General features: G+C 55.4%; 1 protein-coding gene across 2 annotated transcripts in view; it reads left to right on the top strand.

The window, feature by feature from the left end:
- The first annotated feature begins 265 nt into the window (after window positions 1-265).
- The window catches only part of SRRM3 (serine/arginine repetitive matrix 3), a 33,314-nt gene continuing 16,264 nt past the window's right edge, over window positions 266-17,315 (top strand). For both annotated transcript variants that reach the window (XM_063091112.1, XM_063091111.1), the window contains exons 1-7: window positions 266-498; window positions 6,113-6,214; window positions 14,311-14,439; window positions 14,521-14,601; window positions 15,067-15,096; window positions 15,527-15,589; window positions 15,735-15,770. In XM_063091112.1, the coding sequence (XP_062947182.1) occupies window positions 266-498; window positions 6,113-6,214; window positions 14,311-14,439; window positions 14,521-14,601; window positions 15,067-15,096; window positions 15,527-15,589; window positions 15,735-15,770 (674 nt within the window). The remainder of the gene's footprint in view (window positions 499-6,112; window positions 6,215-14,310; window positions 14,440-14,520; window positions 14,602-15,066; window positions 15,097-15,526; window positions 15,590-15,734; window positions 15,771-17,315) is intronic.

Raw genomic sequence — 17,315 nt, 5'->3', positions numbered from 1 at the left:
CGAACAGTCCTTAGAGGCCATCTAGTACGGCCTGCATCCACCCACCTCACAGATGGGGAAAGCCCGTTGTCCAATCCCTTCATGCCCCGAGGTGTGACCCACAGGTGCAGACCTGCCCCCCTCTGCAGCCTGAGGGGAAGCGGATTAGAGCCATGAGTGGGCCCTTAAGTCTCCAGGATTAACTCGCGCCGAGAAGAGCTTAGCAGGTGGCCAAGAAGTGACCATCCCTCCTCATGTCTGTGTCTGTCCTGCAGGGCTGGCCACCATGTCCTCCACCGTGAACAACGGGGCAGCCAGTGTGCCATCCCCGCCTGATGCTGCTAACGGCTTCCCGCAGCCTGGCGCCTCCTCGGGGGCCTGGCCGCGTGCCGAGGACGAGCTGCGCGCATCAGAGCCAGGCCTAGCCAAGCGCGCGCACCGGGAGATCCTGGACCATGAGCGCAAGCGGCGCGTGGAGCTCAAGTGCATGGAGCTGCAGGAGATGATGGAGGAGCAGGGGTGAGCCGGCCGTCGGGTGGGGTGCGAGGGCCAGAGTCTGCACCAGTCCGGGTGGAATCAGTGCAAGCCCATTCCACCTTTCATTCATTTATTAGGTTTTTCAACCAATAAGCTGTCTTTGGATGCCTGCTCTGTGTCAAGCTCTGAAATGGGCTCCAATTCACAGAAGCCAAGGAGACACAATCCCTGCCCTCCAGAAACATCCAGTCCAGTAGGGGAGAGAGGAATATAAGCATCAATGCTATCTCAAGTCCTCAGTTTCCCTGTCTATAAAATGGATGGATTGAGCTGGTACTGAACCCAGGCAAGAAATCTCAATGGGCCCTTACTATGTGTGAGGGCTGCCTGTGGTTTCAGCAAAGGGATCACTGGCTGCCACACTCATAAGCTCAGGTTCCGCCTTGTCTAGTTCAGAGAACCAGGCACTGTCCTGGGCAATTCTGGGCCCCAGAGCCCCGCTGGTCTTGCTTCCTGTACTCAAAAATCACCCCCACCCTACCATCTGAGAACAGAAACAAGCATGATAACAACCAACTCTGCCACGCAACAGGTCAGAATCATGTTTATTGGACAGGACAGGAGAGGACCAAGTGCTTCAGGAGTTCAGAGGAGAGATTATAAGGCAGAGGGAAGGCTGCTAGAGAAGATGACGTTTGAATGGGCCCTGAAGGATGAGTAGGAGTTTGACAGACTGAGAAGGAGGAGGTGTGGGAGATCCCCAACCACTCAGTACATCCATCGGTCAGTAAGGATTTAGGGAACCCCTTCCCCAAGTTTAGGGGAGATGAGACAGGGCTCACACATGGAGCCTGAGGCAAAGAAACAGACAACAAAGCCATCCCCATCTGTGCAGCTCCAACAAAGGTTGGTAGGTCTCAAGACTCCCTTTTGCATCTTCCTAGAGTGCTTTGAAACTAGTAGGCTGGCTGCTGAGAGAGCAGGACCTGCCTGTCAGACCTGCACTGTCAGTGAGCTGAGAAATCAGAAATTCCCTGTGCATGGGATTAGGACCTGGAGCCACGTGGGGGCTGACACAGCCTATGCACAGCAGTCCTCCCAAACAACACCCTTGTCTGTCTACCCATGCCTCCCGAGCTCCCCAAGAGGCAGCCAAGACATGGACCACCATCTCTGTAGAGATCAGGAAGACACCGAGGCTCAGATGGAGACAGACACTTGCTGAAGGCCATTAGGAAGGCAGAGCCAAGGCTGAGCCTGGATCCAGAGTCCTCCCTGGCTGCCAGGCAGGGCTGCTTGTAGGGAGAGAAAGGGACACAGGGACCTGGTGCTCACCTCCATCTGGGGACCAGGTAGGGGAGAGGAGGCTACCTGAAGAGAGGGATGGATAGAAGGGAGGATGCTGAAGACAGAAAGGAGGCTGCCCACTGGCAATGAAAACACATTTAGTGAGCTGGGGCTAGGGGTGTGGAAAGAGGAAACGAGATCCCAAGGGGCACGGCTGAGGAGGGGCGGGGTGTGGAGACTTCCCCTGCAGAGAGAACCCCAGGACCCCGATTAAACCTGCAAATTCTGCAGAGTTGGGAGACTCGAAGAGTGAGGGCAGTGTGGGCAGGTGGTTGTGGGCAGGGACAAGAGGGTTGGCAGGGCAGACAAGGGCCAGACTTCTGCACCTCACTGCCCCCTCCCCTCCCACAGCCCATCCCTTTCCTGAGCCCCTCTCCCCTCACTAAAGTTTCCTCCTCTTCACTGCACCTTCCCATCCTGAGAGCCCTCCTGTTCTCATGCAGAACCCCATCCTTTCACTGAGCCCCACGGCCCCTCCCTCACTCAGCACCTCCCCCTCCCCAAGCAGAGGGTGATGACATCTGGCCATGTCCTTGGTGTTAGACCCCCAGCATCAAGGACCCCTGCCTCTCTGGGAAGTGCCCACTGGGTCCCCATGTGTTCAGTCAGGGTCCCTTCTCCCACCCAAGCCCTCACTTGAGGTGGTCCTTAGACTGGAGTCCCCCCAAAAGCTAGCTCTCGAGTCACTGTCCTCCACCATCCCATCCTTTGGCAAAAGTCTGCTCAGTGGACGCACAGCCACTCTGCCACGCAGCAATCCAGGCTTCCGCCCAAGCCTGACCTTCGGCAAGCCACTGTTTACTCACTGTAAAATGGGGACACCTGTCTTCTGGAGTTGTTTTGAGGGTCCTATGGACTAAGGTACAAACAGGACTGTCCAGCCCCCAGCCAGTCCCCACAAAGTGCTCAATAAGCACCAGGGGCCTTGCTCTTTTATAAAATCTAGTCATTAATATCCATTTCTAGAAACTCTCGTTTGTTCACGTTTACTTATCAGGTGCTCAGGCATTTAACAGATATTTGCACCAGCCACAGGAACACACATTCTGTGGCCCCATTAGGAAGCAATCCCTTTTCTTAATATTGATGGCTGGCTGACTAATTCACCAGTGACGGATGCCACACGTGAGTCACCTTCCCAGGCAGCCTCTGCACATAGCCTGCGATCATGGGGCGGGGGGGGGGGCAGGGACAGAGCCCCAGCCTTCATGATGGGACGGTCCCCAGCACCCCCCACCCACCCGGCCCATCTTCTTGTGAGGACAGGGGTGAGGAGACAGAGTGCGGCTCTGCCCTTAGCTGGGCTTGGAGCATTAAGCCCTCCCCTCCCCTCATTCTGCTCGCTCATCTGTAAAATGGGAATAAGGCCACCACCCTCCCAGAGCTATGGTGGAGAAAGCCGAGCTCTAGGAAGTGCTGGGTCTGGGCAAGGACAGGCAAAATCAAACATTTCCCACTCTGGGGATCTCTTCAAACATGGGCAAAGTGGACCCCCTCACCCCGCCTCCACCCTAGCGAGTGACCCAGGAAGTCCCCAAAGCCACAGTGAATTTGGCACATCCCTCCCGCTTGGCCCATAGAGTAGAAGGGGGACTGGTGGAGCCAGACTGGTGAGGGGACCATCTGAACCAGGAAGCTGTGGGCACCAGAGCTAGGAAGTGGTGGCTGCCAGGATTCAAACACAGAACTGCCTAGCTCTTCTGCCTCTCCCCTTAGTCACTGTCCCACATGGCCTCAGCTGAGATGGTTGACCCCGAGACATATGAGGGCAGGAGAGACTCAGAGGTGGTGGTCACACTTGAGACCTCTGTGCCCAATAGCCAGATGTCATCCCTGAGTCCCCAGCTTCTCCCAGCAAGATACCCTGGGGCACAGAGGGAGCCTCCCTGAGCTCTGAGTTGGCTCAGTCCAGCACCCCTGCCCCCAGCAGGCAGGTGCTGGAGTTGGTCAGCTTGCCTTGGACCTGCCGGGCCAGTGCTGGGTCCAGGCACAGGGTCTGTAGAACTGGCTTGAAGCCCCTCGCAAGCAGCTGGGGAGCTGGCTCAGCCTCACCCTTGAGCCATGTCCTCCAAGCCCCGCCTGGCCCAGGGTCCTGTCCCCATGGCTCAGCCGGTCTCTCTCCTTCCCAGGGGTCTATAAGTCAGGGGCTGGACAGTGTTGAAGGGCCAGTGCTGTGCTTGTCTCTGTGCTTGTGACAATGACAAGCCAGTCTCCTGAGAAGTTGAGGTGAGAGCAGCTGCTCTGTGTCTCTGCTGCTCAGAGAAGGGCCACCACCCCTTATTCCTGGACACCGGGCTCTGCAATGCCCAAAGAGCAAGCCAGGCCAAAGGACTGCCAGGCTGAATGCCTGAGGCTCATCAGAGACTAAAGTGGTCACTGACGGGCCAGGGCCCAGAGCTTGGTGATGCTGGGTTAAAGGAGTCAGCACAGGGTGCCCTGAGCCACGTAGGGATTGGAAGAAAATCCCCCCACCCCCACCAGGCCAGGACCCAGCCCTCCCCATGGTGGGCTACACAGGAGCCAGACCCTCTCTGGGGGTCAGGGGACACCTGCTTAAGAAGTACTTGGTGCTCCTCATCCAGACCCCCCCCCCGGCCTGTTCAATTGGTCCCCAAGTCTCAGCTATTCTCCCTAGATGGCTTTTCGTCCATTTCTTCCTCTCCATCCTCAGAACCACTCTCTCACTCTGACCTCCCCCTCTCCTGCCCACACCCCTACAGTAGCCCAATGCCGGCCCCCCTGCCTCCAGACACACAGCTGCTGGAGCCTTCTTTCCTAAATAAAAATCCAACTTTCAAACTCTCCAATGTCTCTCCACCCCAGTCATTCATTTATCAAAAATTTTGGGATGCCACAATGTGGCAGGCATGATGCCAGGTGCTGGGGCCACCATGGTGAACCAGACAGACAAGCCCCTGCCCTCAGGGAACTCCTGGCCAGTGCAGGATACAGACAAGTCAACAGATAATTACTAGAGCATGAACCACCTGCCAGGATCTGGAAGCACAGGTTGCTATGGAAACACAAATGCTGGCACTGAAGGTGGGGGCAGTATCTATCCTGCAGTAAACATACATTGAGTCAAATCTTTGTGCTTAGCCATGATTATTGCCACTGGGTAAACCTGGAAGTTAATTTATGAGTCAAAGGATGTGTTCGTTTTTTTAAGGCTTTGGAAGAGAATTGCCAAATTGCTTTCCTGCAAATGTTTGTCAAAGGAGTGGAGGAGAGGAGGGAGAAAAGAGATGGGATCCCTGAGAGGGAACAATGTGCCATTTTCATGAACAGGCAGAGTGGGGAGGGCCGGGCCTGCCATGGGGACAAATAATGGAGGACAAGGAGATGACAGAAACAAGATAGAACCCCCAGTTCTATTCTGCCACCATGTCTTCTGCACAGCCTAATGACCCACACAGCCCAGGGAGGGGTCTGGGACCCAAGACTCATTCTGTAACAGCCAGTGGACACCTGCTACATGGCAAGCACAGGGCAAGGCACAGCATAAACAAAGACCCTCGAGGGGCAGCATGAGGACAGGCTGGAAGGGGAGACACCGAAGGGACTAGGAGGCGGGGCAGGTGCTGCCACAAGGGTGCAGTGAGAGAGGGTGATGAGTGACCCGGGGTGTGGGAGCAGGGATCAGGGGTAGGTAATGCCAGACTTTGATCCCTAGCCTGAGACTGGGCCCAGGGAGGGAGGGAGGGAGGGGTGGAGAAGTCAGGAGCTTCCATTCGAGGCCCAGACTTCAGCCACCCCCCACCCCAAGCCAGCCCAGACGGAAGCAGCAGATCTACCACTGGGCCCCCAGACAAGCCACTGGGCAGCCTTGACCTTGCAGGGGTGGGGAGGCTTTGAGGACCTCCCAAGGCTGCTGTGAGGATCAGATGTCAATGAGGCCAGGAAAGCAGAAAAGGCCACGTGTGTATCAAAGCCAGGATTCTCCCTTCTCCCTGCAATGTCTCAAGGGAGTGACTGCAGCCTGGACGTGGGAGGGAGGCCCACCCTGCGGAGGAGAAGGGCATGGACGAGGGACTCAGCCTCACCAGGGTCATCTCTCCCCACCTCTGGGAACAACTCTTCCTTTTGTTTACTTGTTTGGCTGGTTATGTTTGTTTAGTTGGCCGGTTGGCTGCACTGGTGCAAAACAGAACCCTGGAGCTTCTCAGTGCTGAGGGCCTGGCTAGGCTCTGCGACCTCGAGCAAGTTATTGCAAGCTGGGCTGTGTACTTGTGAGCCAGGGCTGGGGGCTGGGGCAGTGGGAGCTAACTGAAGCCAGGAGAGCAGCCCTCACCCTGTCTTGTCACCTCAGGTACTCGGAGGAGGAGATCCGGCAGAAAGTTGGGACATTCCGGCAGATGCTGATGGAGAAGGAGGGAGTGCTCACCAGGGAGGACCGGCCTGGGGGCCACATGTGAGTGCCCACCTGTGTGGGGGCAGGGGGAGGGGCTGTGGGCTCAGACAGCACCTGGGTACCAGAGGGGCCTGTCCAGGTGCTCCTTCAGGGGGTTGGGGAAGGGTGGTGGGGGGAGAGGAGGCGAGGGTATAGGCCCTGCCCACTGGAAACTCTGGCCTGGTTCAGGGCATAAGATATGAGCACCTGGACATCACCAAGGGCCTCCCCCTGCCCACCCTTATCTATGTCTCAGTAATAGGAGGGGTAGAGAAGGCAGGCCAGATTTCAACTCAGCGAATCCTAGGCTGAAAATTAGGAAAATTCAGAAATGTTCTGACCCTAACATTGTCACTGGCTGAGAGTGCGACCTCAGACAAGCCCCTCTGTGCCTGTTATTACCACCTGCAAATAAGCAAGTGCTCTGGGGGAAGTAAGAACCCACACACCAAATGCCATTGCTACCGTGGCTGAAGCTTGGCAGGCAAAGGGGGTGTTAGCTCTGCTGAGGTCACAGCTCTGCAGTCTGTCACAGGACAGGAGGAGCACTGGTGTGCTGTGGGCCTCTGGGCAGGCTTTGGATGTTACAGGGAAGTTAGAGGGAGGTAAATTTTGTCTCAGATCAGAGAGAACTGTGAAGTACTCAAAACCACACAAAAAATAAACAGGCTGCATGAGTAGGTGGGAGTGTCCATCCATGGCTGGGGGGCTGGCCGAGCTCCATGCCTGGCAGGCAGTGTGTGCTCAGGGAGTATTCCTGAATCTAGTCAGATGGGCCTTCCCCTTGCTAACCCTCAGTTTCCCACCCAGCACCAACAGCCCATGCTTCTTTGGTTGGGAGTGAAACTGAGGCTGGATGAGAGGCCAGGGTAAACATTGCTGGTCACTTCCTTGGGTGTGAGACTAGTCCTTTCTGCAGACTTTCTTCACTGCCGGGGCTGTCAGCTTGTACATTCCCACTTGCCCCACTTACACCTTGTCTCTCTGGCAAGGGTAGGAGACAAGCAGAGTTGGAGACAGCCCCAGGCTTGTGGGGGAGGCTCATGGGTGATCTCACAAGCCAGGTTCAACCTGTCTGATCTCTCCTTCCTCTGGACCTGAGGTGAGGGCCCAAAGTTGGCCACCACCAACTCCTCTTCAGCCTACCAGAGCTCACAGCAGCCCTCAGCAACTCCTACACCATCCCCCTCCTTGAGGCCTGAGCCAGTTCCCCACAAGAGCAGGTCCAGCCCTTCTCTTCCCTTCTCAAACCTCCTGACAACCAGATTCTGTCTGCTGCTGCCCAGGACACCTACAAACAGAAAAGGTCCTGGCTTTCTGATCTGCTCCCCCTCAAACAGCCCCAGAGCTTCTCTGGAAAATCGCCACTCTTTCCTCCTCCATCCAGAGTGAGTGAGGGTGAGCGGCCTTCTCTGGATTCTCCCTATGCCACCTTCTCTAGCCCCCCGCCGCCTTCTATGAGAACCACCCTCCAGCTCAAGCCTGCAGGTATTCCCTCCCCAGCTCCTTCCTCTTAACCTAATTCCTGCCCTAAAAAGGACAGCCCTCCCTCAACCCCGCTTTCTCCTCCAGCTACCAGCCCACATTTTTCTTTCTTTTCTCAACCAAATTTCTGTAGAGAGCGTGCAGCACCTATAGTCTCCCCTTATAAGCCATGCAGACCTGGCTTCTGCCCCCGTAACTCCCATGACCAGCTCGGGCCACGGCCACCAGTGTCCTACTTACCACGGCTGCCCACGGCTTCTTTGAAGGCCTTGACCATTCTGGCATGTGCCGCCATAGTGCATTCCCTTCATGAAAGTTCCTTCCCCCTGGCTTCCAGGATTCAGTTCTCTGTGAGTTTCTTCCTCCCCTCTGATAGCTTCTGCTGTCTCCTTTTCTCCTGCCCACTTCCCATAGGTTGGTTTTACCCCAAGGTTCTGTCATGTCCTCAGGCCCCTTCCCCATGTCTGCCTTCCCTCTTCTCCCTGGAGGATCACATCCATTACCCAGCTGGAACTTTTTCCTGTTAGTAGATATCTCCCAGATCTTTTCCATTAGTCCTGATCTTCTCTTCACTTGAATGAATGAACGAACGAATGAATGATGAATTTAAGAACCAGGACCCATTGGGAAATATACCATGAAGAGGTTGCAGTGTCTCCATCATCAGAACCAGTCTCTTGGAGTGTCTGTGCTGCATGCTTAATCTGTGCTAGTGCCATGAGGTAGGAGGAGAGGAAAGCGAGATGTGATCCCTGCTCCTGGGTGGAAACACAAACCTTCAACTTGAAGTCAGGAATTACTGGCAACTGCTGACAAGAAGAAACAGTGTAGCCACTCGAACTGTTTAGTCTTCAGGCCCTGTGCATGTTCAGAGGAGGAAGAGATGAGACAGACGGAGGTGGTCAAGCAGGAAGGGCTCCTTGGAAAAGGCAGTGCCCAGAAGACCGGATGATCAGGGAGAATTTGATGGTCAGGGAAACTTGATAAGCTGTTCTAAAAGCAGGGGATAGGATAGACTTAGCAGGACCCTGGAATCCTGCTAGTAGAATGTCAGTTCCATGAGGACAGGATTTTTATTGGTTTTGTTCGCTGCTATATCCCTTGTTCCTAGAATAGTGTGGCTTGCCCAATTTTCTCCAAAGCCTCAGTTTCCCATTTACACAGTAAGGGGGTTGAACCAGAGGCTTTCTGTAGCTCAGGCAGCCTAAAATGGTGTGAAAATAGTACTCCAAACAACAGTTGCAGCAAGCTAAAGAAGCTGACAGCCACTTAGGTCAAAGGCGGCGGGGGGGGGGGGGGGGGGGGGAGCTGTCCGTGGTGCTGAACCCAAGGCTGCCTTGGCCTGAGGCAGATAGGTGAGGGTAGGGGTGAGGGAGGGCTGGCGACAGACTGGCCTCCAGTGTCCAGAAGGCACTGGACATGTGCCTTCCTGCAGACCTGGCATCTGACCAGGTCTTCACTTCTTAGCTCACTTCGTAGCTGTTGGGGAGTGGAGTGATAGTATGGGCTCTGGAGTCAGACACTTCACCTGTCCAAATCTCTAAGTTCAAGGTTAACCCCCTGGGCTCCTGATCCCAGCTCCACTACACCCTAGCTGTGTGACTTGGGCAGGTCCTTGACTTCTCTAGGCCTCCATTTCTTTATCTATAAAATGGAGATATTAGTGCTTACTTCATAGGATTGTTGAGGAAATTAAATGAGACAGTGAATGTAAGTGTGTGGAATAATGCCTGGCACACAGCGAACACACATCGCTAGTCTGTGACCACCAACACCATCCTCACGATTGCCTGGCAATGGTGAGTACTCTATTAGCCCTAATGTACTCCCTTCTGCCTGACTGTCTCCATCCTCTCTGCCAACTGTGGAGTTCCCTCCAGAGTCTGGGAAGCCCTCTGACCACCACCAGTCCCTATGCTCATGCCATTGCCTTCTGACCCTGATACCCAGCCCCCCTCCATAGACTGGTATTTTGAGGCATGGAGAAATTCAATGCTCTCTTAGAGTGAAATGCAAACCCAGACCCACACTACAGGGTCTCCACGCTGGGGGCTCTGACAGACCATAAGAGCCCATGCCTCCTTGACCACAGGGGCAGGGGCAGTCCCAGAGTTCTTTGTACCTAGGGATCACTCTTCTTCCTTAGGTTAACTGACTGGCTTGAATGACAGTCTCTTGTAACAGTCCCCCTCCAGTCCAACCCCCATAGTGGACACCAGAGCATCATACTGCTGCAGTGTCTAGACATGATCCCATAGATGGTGGGAGCCAGTGGAAGGTTTTTGTGGAAATGTGGAGAAAGTTTTGAGGAGGTGGAATGTGATCAGGAGGTACTGGGGACTTTCCCCTTTGGAAGACAGATCAGTTGGATGACAGATCAGTTGGATGAAACTGCAGGGGGACCAGTATGGCAGCTAGTGCTGTGATCTGGGAGAGACAGTGGTGATGGAGAGGAGGGGGTTCCACGGATGCTGAGGACAGACAAAATTTGCTCTTTGGAAACTGATCAGATGTGGAGAGCCCTGTTTTTCCACAGAAACCTGTGGTTCCCCAGTATCTATCAAATCAAGTCTGGACTCCTTTGCCTGGCATTCAAGGCTCTTCACACTCTGGACCCAGCCGGTCTCCCAATCTCAGCATCACGCAGCAGCTAGCCTGACCTGATTGCTATGTCCTGCATGTTCCCATTACTAGCCTTTGCTCAAGCTGGGTCCTCAACCTGAAATACCACAGCTCCTTCCACACAGGTTCAAATCCGCCATCACTTAAGGACACCTCTAAAAATCACTGTTGATTTCTCTGGGATAAAAGTAAACTCTTCTCTCTGAAGCACATGTTTTCTCTACTTCTCATGGCTACCATCAATTCTTTTTTTTTCCCCAGTCCAATAAATAACTTTTAAGAATAATTGTTTTCATCATTATATAACATAACAAAATGTTTGGGAGAGAGAATTTATGAAAAACAATATCCATAAGTTACTTCCTAAGACAAACGTAGTGAGCAAATTCCAGTCTTCTTTTCTCTTAGTACCAAATTTTCTGCATAGTGTGACCTCTCTGTGCCTCATTATTTTGTCTATAAGATGGGAATATTAATGATGGTTCCCACATCATAGGCCTGTTCTGAGCATTAAATGATTAAATGAGATAAATACATGTCAAGTGCTCAGAATACTACTTGGCACCTGGGTTTGTAATTATCATAATATGCACCATGCTGTATTTTTGCCCTGCACTGTGAGGAGCTAGAGGAAAAGCATCAGGCCTGAGTCGTCCCTGTTGCTCCCACCACCGCCCCTGCCCAAGGCCCCTGGCAGGGCTGGCTGGGTGAATGAGCAGAGGGCAGACCCTTTGCCTGGAATTCCCTCCCTCTCTATCTAGACTCATTCATCTGTCAACTGGCCATTATGCTCCTGGCTAATGGGAAACAGTACCAGTTAATTAGCAAGATTTCTGGCATGAGGAAGAGCTTGTGATGGGCAGTCTTTACCCAAGCCGGAGCCCTGCCCATGGCGTTTGGTCCAACATGGGTCCTCTGCGGTGCTCCACATTCCACCTTGATACGTTCTTTGTCCCTCTGCAGCAGACTCTGTCTGGGCCAGCTTTGGTCAGCTCTGTGGGACTCAGTTTGTTTTCACAGTAGGGTAATGCCTCCCCAGCCTACCCCACAGACACAATAACAAACATGAATTTAAGAGGTTAAAACATTAAACAAATCTAGAACTGAGCACACAACCCACAACTGTATCTGTAAAGTAGGGAGGGGATGACTGAGCAGAGAGACCTGACTTCGGCTAATGTCTACAGCAGGAAAGGTCTGCCAGCAAGCTCAAAGCCTGTCCTGTTTGCACAGGAATTCTCAAAGCCAGTTGCAGAGGTGACCTTATATGCTTTGCTCAAAGATCCCAACACTATAGAGGAGGTTCCTTTCCCTCTCTGGCCTCAGTTTTCTTATCTGTAAAATGAACCGGGAAGGTCAATTTCTCTAAATCAGGTAGTGGCTAAGAATGGCATTGTGAACTGCGGAGAGCTACTTAAACATTACAGAACATTATTCTTAGTGACAGTATCATCCAGGAGAAGCAGGATAGGAGAACCCAGGGTTCTAGCCCTGGGAGAGCCCACAAAGCAGATGTAGTGATACTAGCAGCAAAAGCCAGCAAGAGAGGATGCAACCATAGGCCTGCTTTTATTCCTGAAACTCCCAGAGCAAGTTTTATCAGAAGGTCTGAGACCTCATGCTTCTCCCTGAGCCTGCTACTCATACCCCATGCCTATCTTTCAGTGCTCCCAGCAGACAAGATCCCAGATGAACCTTCCAGAAGGGACAGGAGAATGACAGAGACCCTCTTGGAGAGGGAGGATTGGAGGGTGGGGAGCAGCTAAAGGAGGGTGGGCAATTCTGTTCCCGGGACAGAGGAGGGAAAGATGCCTGCAGGGGTGCAGCCAGCAGAATAAGGGGGGCACAGTGAGGGGAAGGAGGAACAGGAGGGGAGGATTCCGTAAGGGAGGGGCGTCAGTGAGGGCCTGGACTCCATGGCTAACCCGGCTGGGAAGTTAGAAGGCAGGAAAGGACCTGCAGAAGACAATACCCAAACTGAGCAAATAACCTTCACCATTTCTGTGTCAGGATCAATTGAAGCTCTCTCCTCGTACAGGCTCACCACACAATACTTGAGGTGCCCTTAACTTTTGCTAAAGACTATGTTTTACCTGTCAGGCATTTGTGTGGCTGAAGAGCTTTGTAGGGGGTGATGGGCCTGGGAGGATGAGGGGCTGGGCAGGCTGAGGGCATTGGAGATTTCAGGGACAGGAGGTAGGAGGCCACCGGCTTCAGGAAGAGAGGTTTGAATGAAGGGATGTGGGGGTGTTTGGCCCTGCAAGGACAGAGGATGACATTAGCCTCTCCTCCTGCCATCCCAGAAAAACCTCCCCACTACCTGTGTGACTTCAAGGCTCTCAGGGCCTCACTGGTGTTTGAAAACTAAATGATATTCTTGAGATTGGCCTCAAGGCTAGCTAACCCTGTCATATTTGGGTTACAGTCTTTTGGTTTTTTTTAATACAAAATTCAATTAGTGGGTTTTCTGCTAGAGATTTGTCCCTGAAAATTCTTCTTTTTCCCTCTACTGTGGCCTGCTTCCCTTCACTCTGTGTCTTTTCTATGGTTGCAGCCTCTCTCCTCCCTGGAAGAGGTGCTGGAGGTGTTGGTGTGTAAGTGCCCACAGAGGCCCCTCTGTCTAACGATGTCTACTACATGTGACAACACCTCAGGCCAGGCATTGTGTCAGGGGCTTCACTGACAGAATCTTTCTTCGTCCTGTCCTCTAAGCGGGGATATTCTTCTCCTCATTGTGTAGATAAGGACCTCAAGGCTGGGTGAGCGTGGTCATGCCTAGATTCAAACCTGCCCGTGTGAATCCAAAGCTTATGTTCTCAAAGCTCCAAGCCCTGGCCTCCCTCCTGCTGGGCAGAGGAGTGAGCCAGTGAATGGCACCCAGGAGAGAGGGGAGTTCTGCTGTGAGACCAGAGCTGAGCCTCCCTCGGGAGGGACACTGTCTGAGCCAGCATGGATAAAAAACGCAAGGGGGGACCACCACCCTGGAGCCTGTTACCCCAGTGCCAGGCCCTGGAGGGTCACTTCTGGGCTTGCTCAATAAAAAAAGCTGCGCAGCCCCCATTTCCTCAGAGATTTCTCCCAACAGCTTGTAACATAGTCATCACTCTCATCTTGAAGAAGAGGCTCAGAGAGGGCATGACAGGTCCCAGGTCACACAGCGACTCAGAGACAGTGCATGATGAGGGAGGGCTCGTCTGGGGCTTCAGAGTTCGTGCTCTCTCCTTAAGCCCAGCTGCCTCCAGGGGGGGAAAAAAAAAAAAACCACTCTGAGAAGGGCGGGCAGGGAGTAAACATCTGTGGCAGAGGGTGGCAGGGGCTCTGATGGGGAGAACTCTGCAAGGTGGATGGGGAGCATGGGAGGCCCACACCCTCCGCCACTGGGCTGTGATCGATGAGGACAGGCGGGCAGCCGAGGCTGCAGAGGGAGAGCGAGCAGGGGCTGTGAGTATTTCAGCGACTGAGGCCAGGGCTGGAGGAGGAGAGAAAAATGGGGGAAGGGAGGTGCTCAGGGCGGGGGAGGGGCTCGTGGACCAGGACAGCCGAGTAGGGAAGGACAGATGTCAGTAGGGGCTCAGCCAGGGGGAGCTAAGCGCAGGGGAAAGGGCTCAGGGAAACGGAGGCAGAGACGTGGGATAGGACAGTAGGGTTAAGGGGCACAGGGACCAATGCGGGGTGCGCTGAGGAGGGGGTCAATGACGGGACTGAGGGACAAGGAGGGTACTCAGTGAGGAGGGGGTCTCCCCAGAGGGTGAGAGCCTAGAAGGGGTGGGGCTCAGTAGAGGGCTCCATGCTCCTTCTCTTCTGCAAATTGTCGCACCGCGAGGCTGGGGACCCCGCAGGGTAGCGCCGCGTCGGGTTGCCCACATCTCTGCCAGCGCGGTGACCCTCCCCCGAGCTGGGCCGCAGCCCGGGGACCCCGGAGGCCAGGCCAGGCGCCGGTGCCCGCCGAGGACCGGGCAGCGGGAAGGCCGTCCGCGGAGGCGGGTGGTGAGCGTCCCTGTCGCCAGCAGCGTAGCGGAGACCCCGCGGCTGACCGAAGGCGCCGAGCCGGGCCTCGAGGACGCGCCCTTCGACGAGGACGACGGCCCGGTGGACTGCGACTGCCCGGCCGCCTGCTACCGCGGGCACCGGGGGTACAGGTCAGCGGCCGCCGCGGCGGGGGGCGGCAGGGGGCAGCGCGGGGCCGCCCCTCATTGCCCCTCCCGCCCCTTCTCGCCCAGGACCAAGCACTGGTCCAGCAGTTCGGCGTCGCCCCCTCCCAAGAAGAAGAAGAAAAAGAAAGGCGGCCACCGGAGAAGCCGGTGAGAGCCGCGCCCGGCCCGAGGGGGCTGGGGACACGAGGCTGCATTCGTGAGCCCCGCCCCGCTCTGAGCCCCTCGGCCCTTATCGGGTCCCTCGTCCTCCCCGTGCTGCCCCCAACTAAGCGCCCTCCCCCTGCCCAACCTCCTCTCCGCTCAGCCCGGCCCCCTCGAGCCCCCCTCCTTCACCAAGCCCTTCCGTTCAATGAGTCCCCCAGAAAGGAACACACTGACCTGGCCCCTGTGTTCCCATCGCCTGCTCTCGGCCCCCTCTGCCCTCCCGCAGGGGTCCTGCACCCACCACCAAATGTGTGAGTGGCCCTGGGAGGGGGCTTGGCTGGGCCTCATCGGCAACTCCCCCATCTCTATGTGACCCCTCCTCTGTCCTGAACGAGACCCTGGCAAGTGTTTGGGGCCCAGCTAACCCTGTCCATCTGTCTGTCCTTTCTCCCTGTCATCTATGCTCAGCAAAAAGAGGAGACTAGAGTCAGAGTGCAGGTCAGTGATGAAGGCGGGCAGGGGCTGGCCAGGGGCAGGGGGGATGTCTGTGGATGGGACAGACACCAAGGCCATCCCAGAGGCAGGAAGCCTGGCACCTCAGGGTCCAGACCCTGGACACTGCCAGCATGCCAGCTTCTCCCCACAGAGGCCAGAAATCCCACCACTAACCCTTGAGTTCAAAACCGTCCTCGCTTCCTATGCCAAGGGGGCTGGATGGGTATTTGGACAACACAGCCCATGCCATCAACTACTCTTAGGGACCTGCAGACCCTGGGGGTCTCAGCTTACTCTGTACAATGGGCATTGCCTTCATGGCCTGGAACCCCCTTTAGAGCTTCAATATCCCGGGCACCCAGGCTTCTCCAGCCATTTCCAGGCCCCCATCCCACCCACCCCCGCTCACTAGAGCCCACCCCTGTGTCTGCAGCTGTGGGAGCGCCTCGCCCCTGCGCAAGAAGAAGAAGGGTGTGAAGAAGCACCGCAGAGACAGGTACCCTCCCTGCCCCTCCCCGGGGCCTCCTCTCACTCCTGTGGGGCTCAGGACCAGGGCTGTGCCCACTGCCCACCGATCAACCGATCTGTCTCCCCCGGGCCACCCCAGGTCGGCTCAAGAGAGCTCCTTTATTGCCCTACAGGTCTGATTCTGGGTCCCGAAGGAAGAGACGGCACAGGTGAGCAGTGCTCTGCGGAGGAGAAGGCAATGATGGGAGGGGGCTGTGAGGGTCTTGCGCCCTCCTCCAACTCCAGGGCCTTCTTCCCAGAGCCAGCCAGGGGACTGGAGGTGGGAGGAGCATGAAGACCAACCGTTTGCAAACCTTGCCTACCCCACGAGTCAGCCTTGACATGGGGGCCCCCCAAAGTTCCAGACAACACTGCAGGTCCCGTGTCCAAGGGGAATGTCTGTGGAGGTGCCAGTTGGGAAGGCAGAAGCATCAGGACCTGAATTTGCAGGGAAAGGACATGCCAGGGAGAAGACCTCTGTGAGCTGGGAAGCTCAGTGGGTAGGAGATGGGGAGGACAGACTGTGACTAGAGGTAGTTTCTGAGGGGACAGATGCCAGCCCATGATGGGCCTGACTGCCAGGCTATGGATCTGGCCTCCACCCAGGCAGGGCTGGGAGCCAGCATGGGGCTCTGAGCAGGACAGGATGGGTTGGGGGAGGGGAGGGGAGGGGCTAAAAGGCAGGAGCCCAGGCAGAGGCAGGGGAGCCAAAGAGGAGCAGAGGGATGCTGACAAAGCAGAAAACTCAGCATGGAGGGAAGTGATGGGGCAATCACATCCCCATGGTTGGCATTGGAGCCAGACCCCCTCTCAGCAGCTCTGAGGAGGGGCAGAGTCCCAAGTCCCTCCCCTGCAGTGGGAATTTGCCCACAGCCACTTGCCAGGTAGGCAAAGAGCCTAAACAAACACTTCATCCCACCCTTTCATTGTGGGTCCCTACTGCCCCCCAGTGGTCACCATGAGCTTGCACAGATTCTCTGACCAGCTCCTATCAGTCCTGGAAAGGACCTAGAACTAGACCAGCTTCAGATGGGGAGACTGAGGCCCACAGCAGGCAAAGTGGGTTCCAGAACTCAAATCTTTGGCCTCCTGGGTCTTCCCCCTTACTCACTCTGCTCCTGTGGGAAGCACATCTCAGTGTTTCTCAACATCACTTCATTTGGGGAATCAGAAGGACTAAAGGGATCCTGTGGCATCAGGGAGGATGGCGACCTTCAGGAACTGGGGGTAGGGTGAGACCTTAGAGACCTAGTCAGAAGCTTCTTGATCCTTTCGCCAAAGGCAGAAGGTAAGGCCACGGGTTCGGATCCCTATACCAGACAGCTGCAAAAAAAAAAAAAAAAAGGCAGATGCTGGCCTGCCCCAGACAGCTGGATGGGGTGGGATGGGAAGCTTTGAGAACAGCCCTGGATATGGATCCAGAGGAGTCACTCAAAAGCAGAGAGATCACGCCCTAGGAAAGCATTTCTTCCCTCAAACTCTGGTGAGCTGAGAGCACTGGGAGGCAGGGGGCACAGATGGTACAAAAGAGGTGTGCAGGGGCCACCCCACCACAGTTGCTCATCAGGGGGCCTGTCCCCAGATTGAAGCCAGCAGGCAAGCGCAAGCCCTTCTACCCTTTCTACCTGGCCCAAGCCTGAGGCTGCCAGACCTGCAAACAACACCCCCTTCCTTCTGGGGCCTGACCACACACCTGTGGCACTCCTAGAGGGAGC

This window comes from Cynocephalus volans, chromosome 3, assembly GCF_027409185.1.
Source record: "Cynocephalus volans isolate mCynVol1 chromosome 3, mCynVol1.pri, whole genome shotgun sequence".
In the NCBI taxonomy this organism is placed as follows: domain Eukaryota; kingdom Metazoa; phylum Chordata; class Mammalia; order Dermoptera; family Cynocephalidae; genus Cynocephalus; species Cynocephalus volans.
Note: the sequence above shows the minus strand (reverse complement) of the source record. Positions and strands in the feature narration are given on the sequence as shown.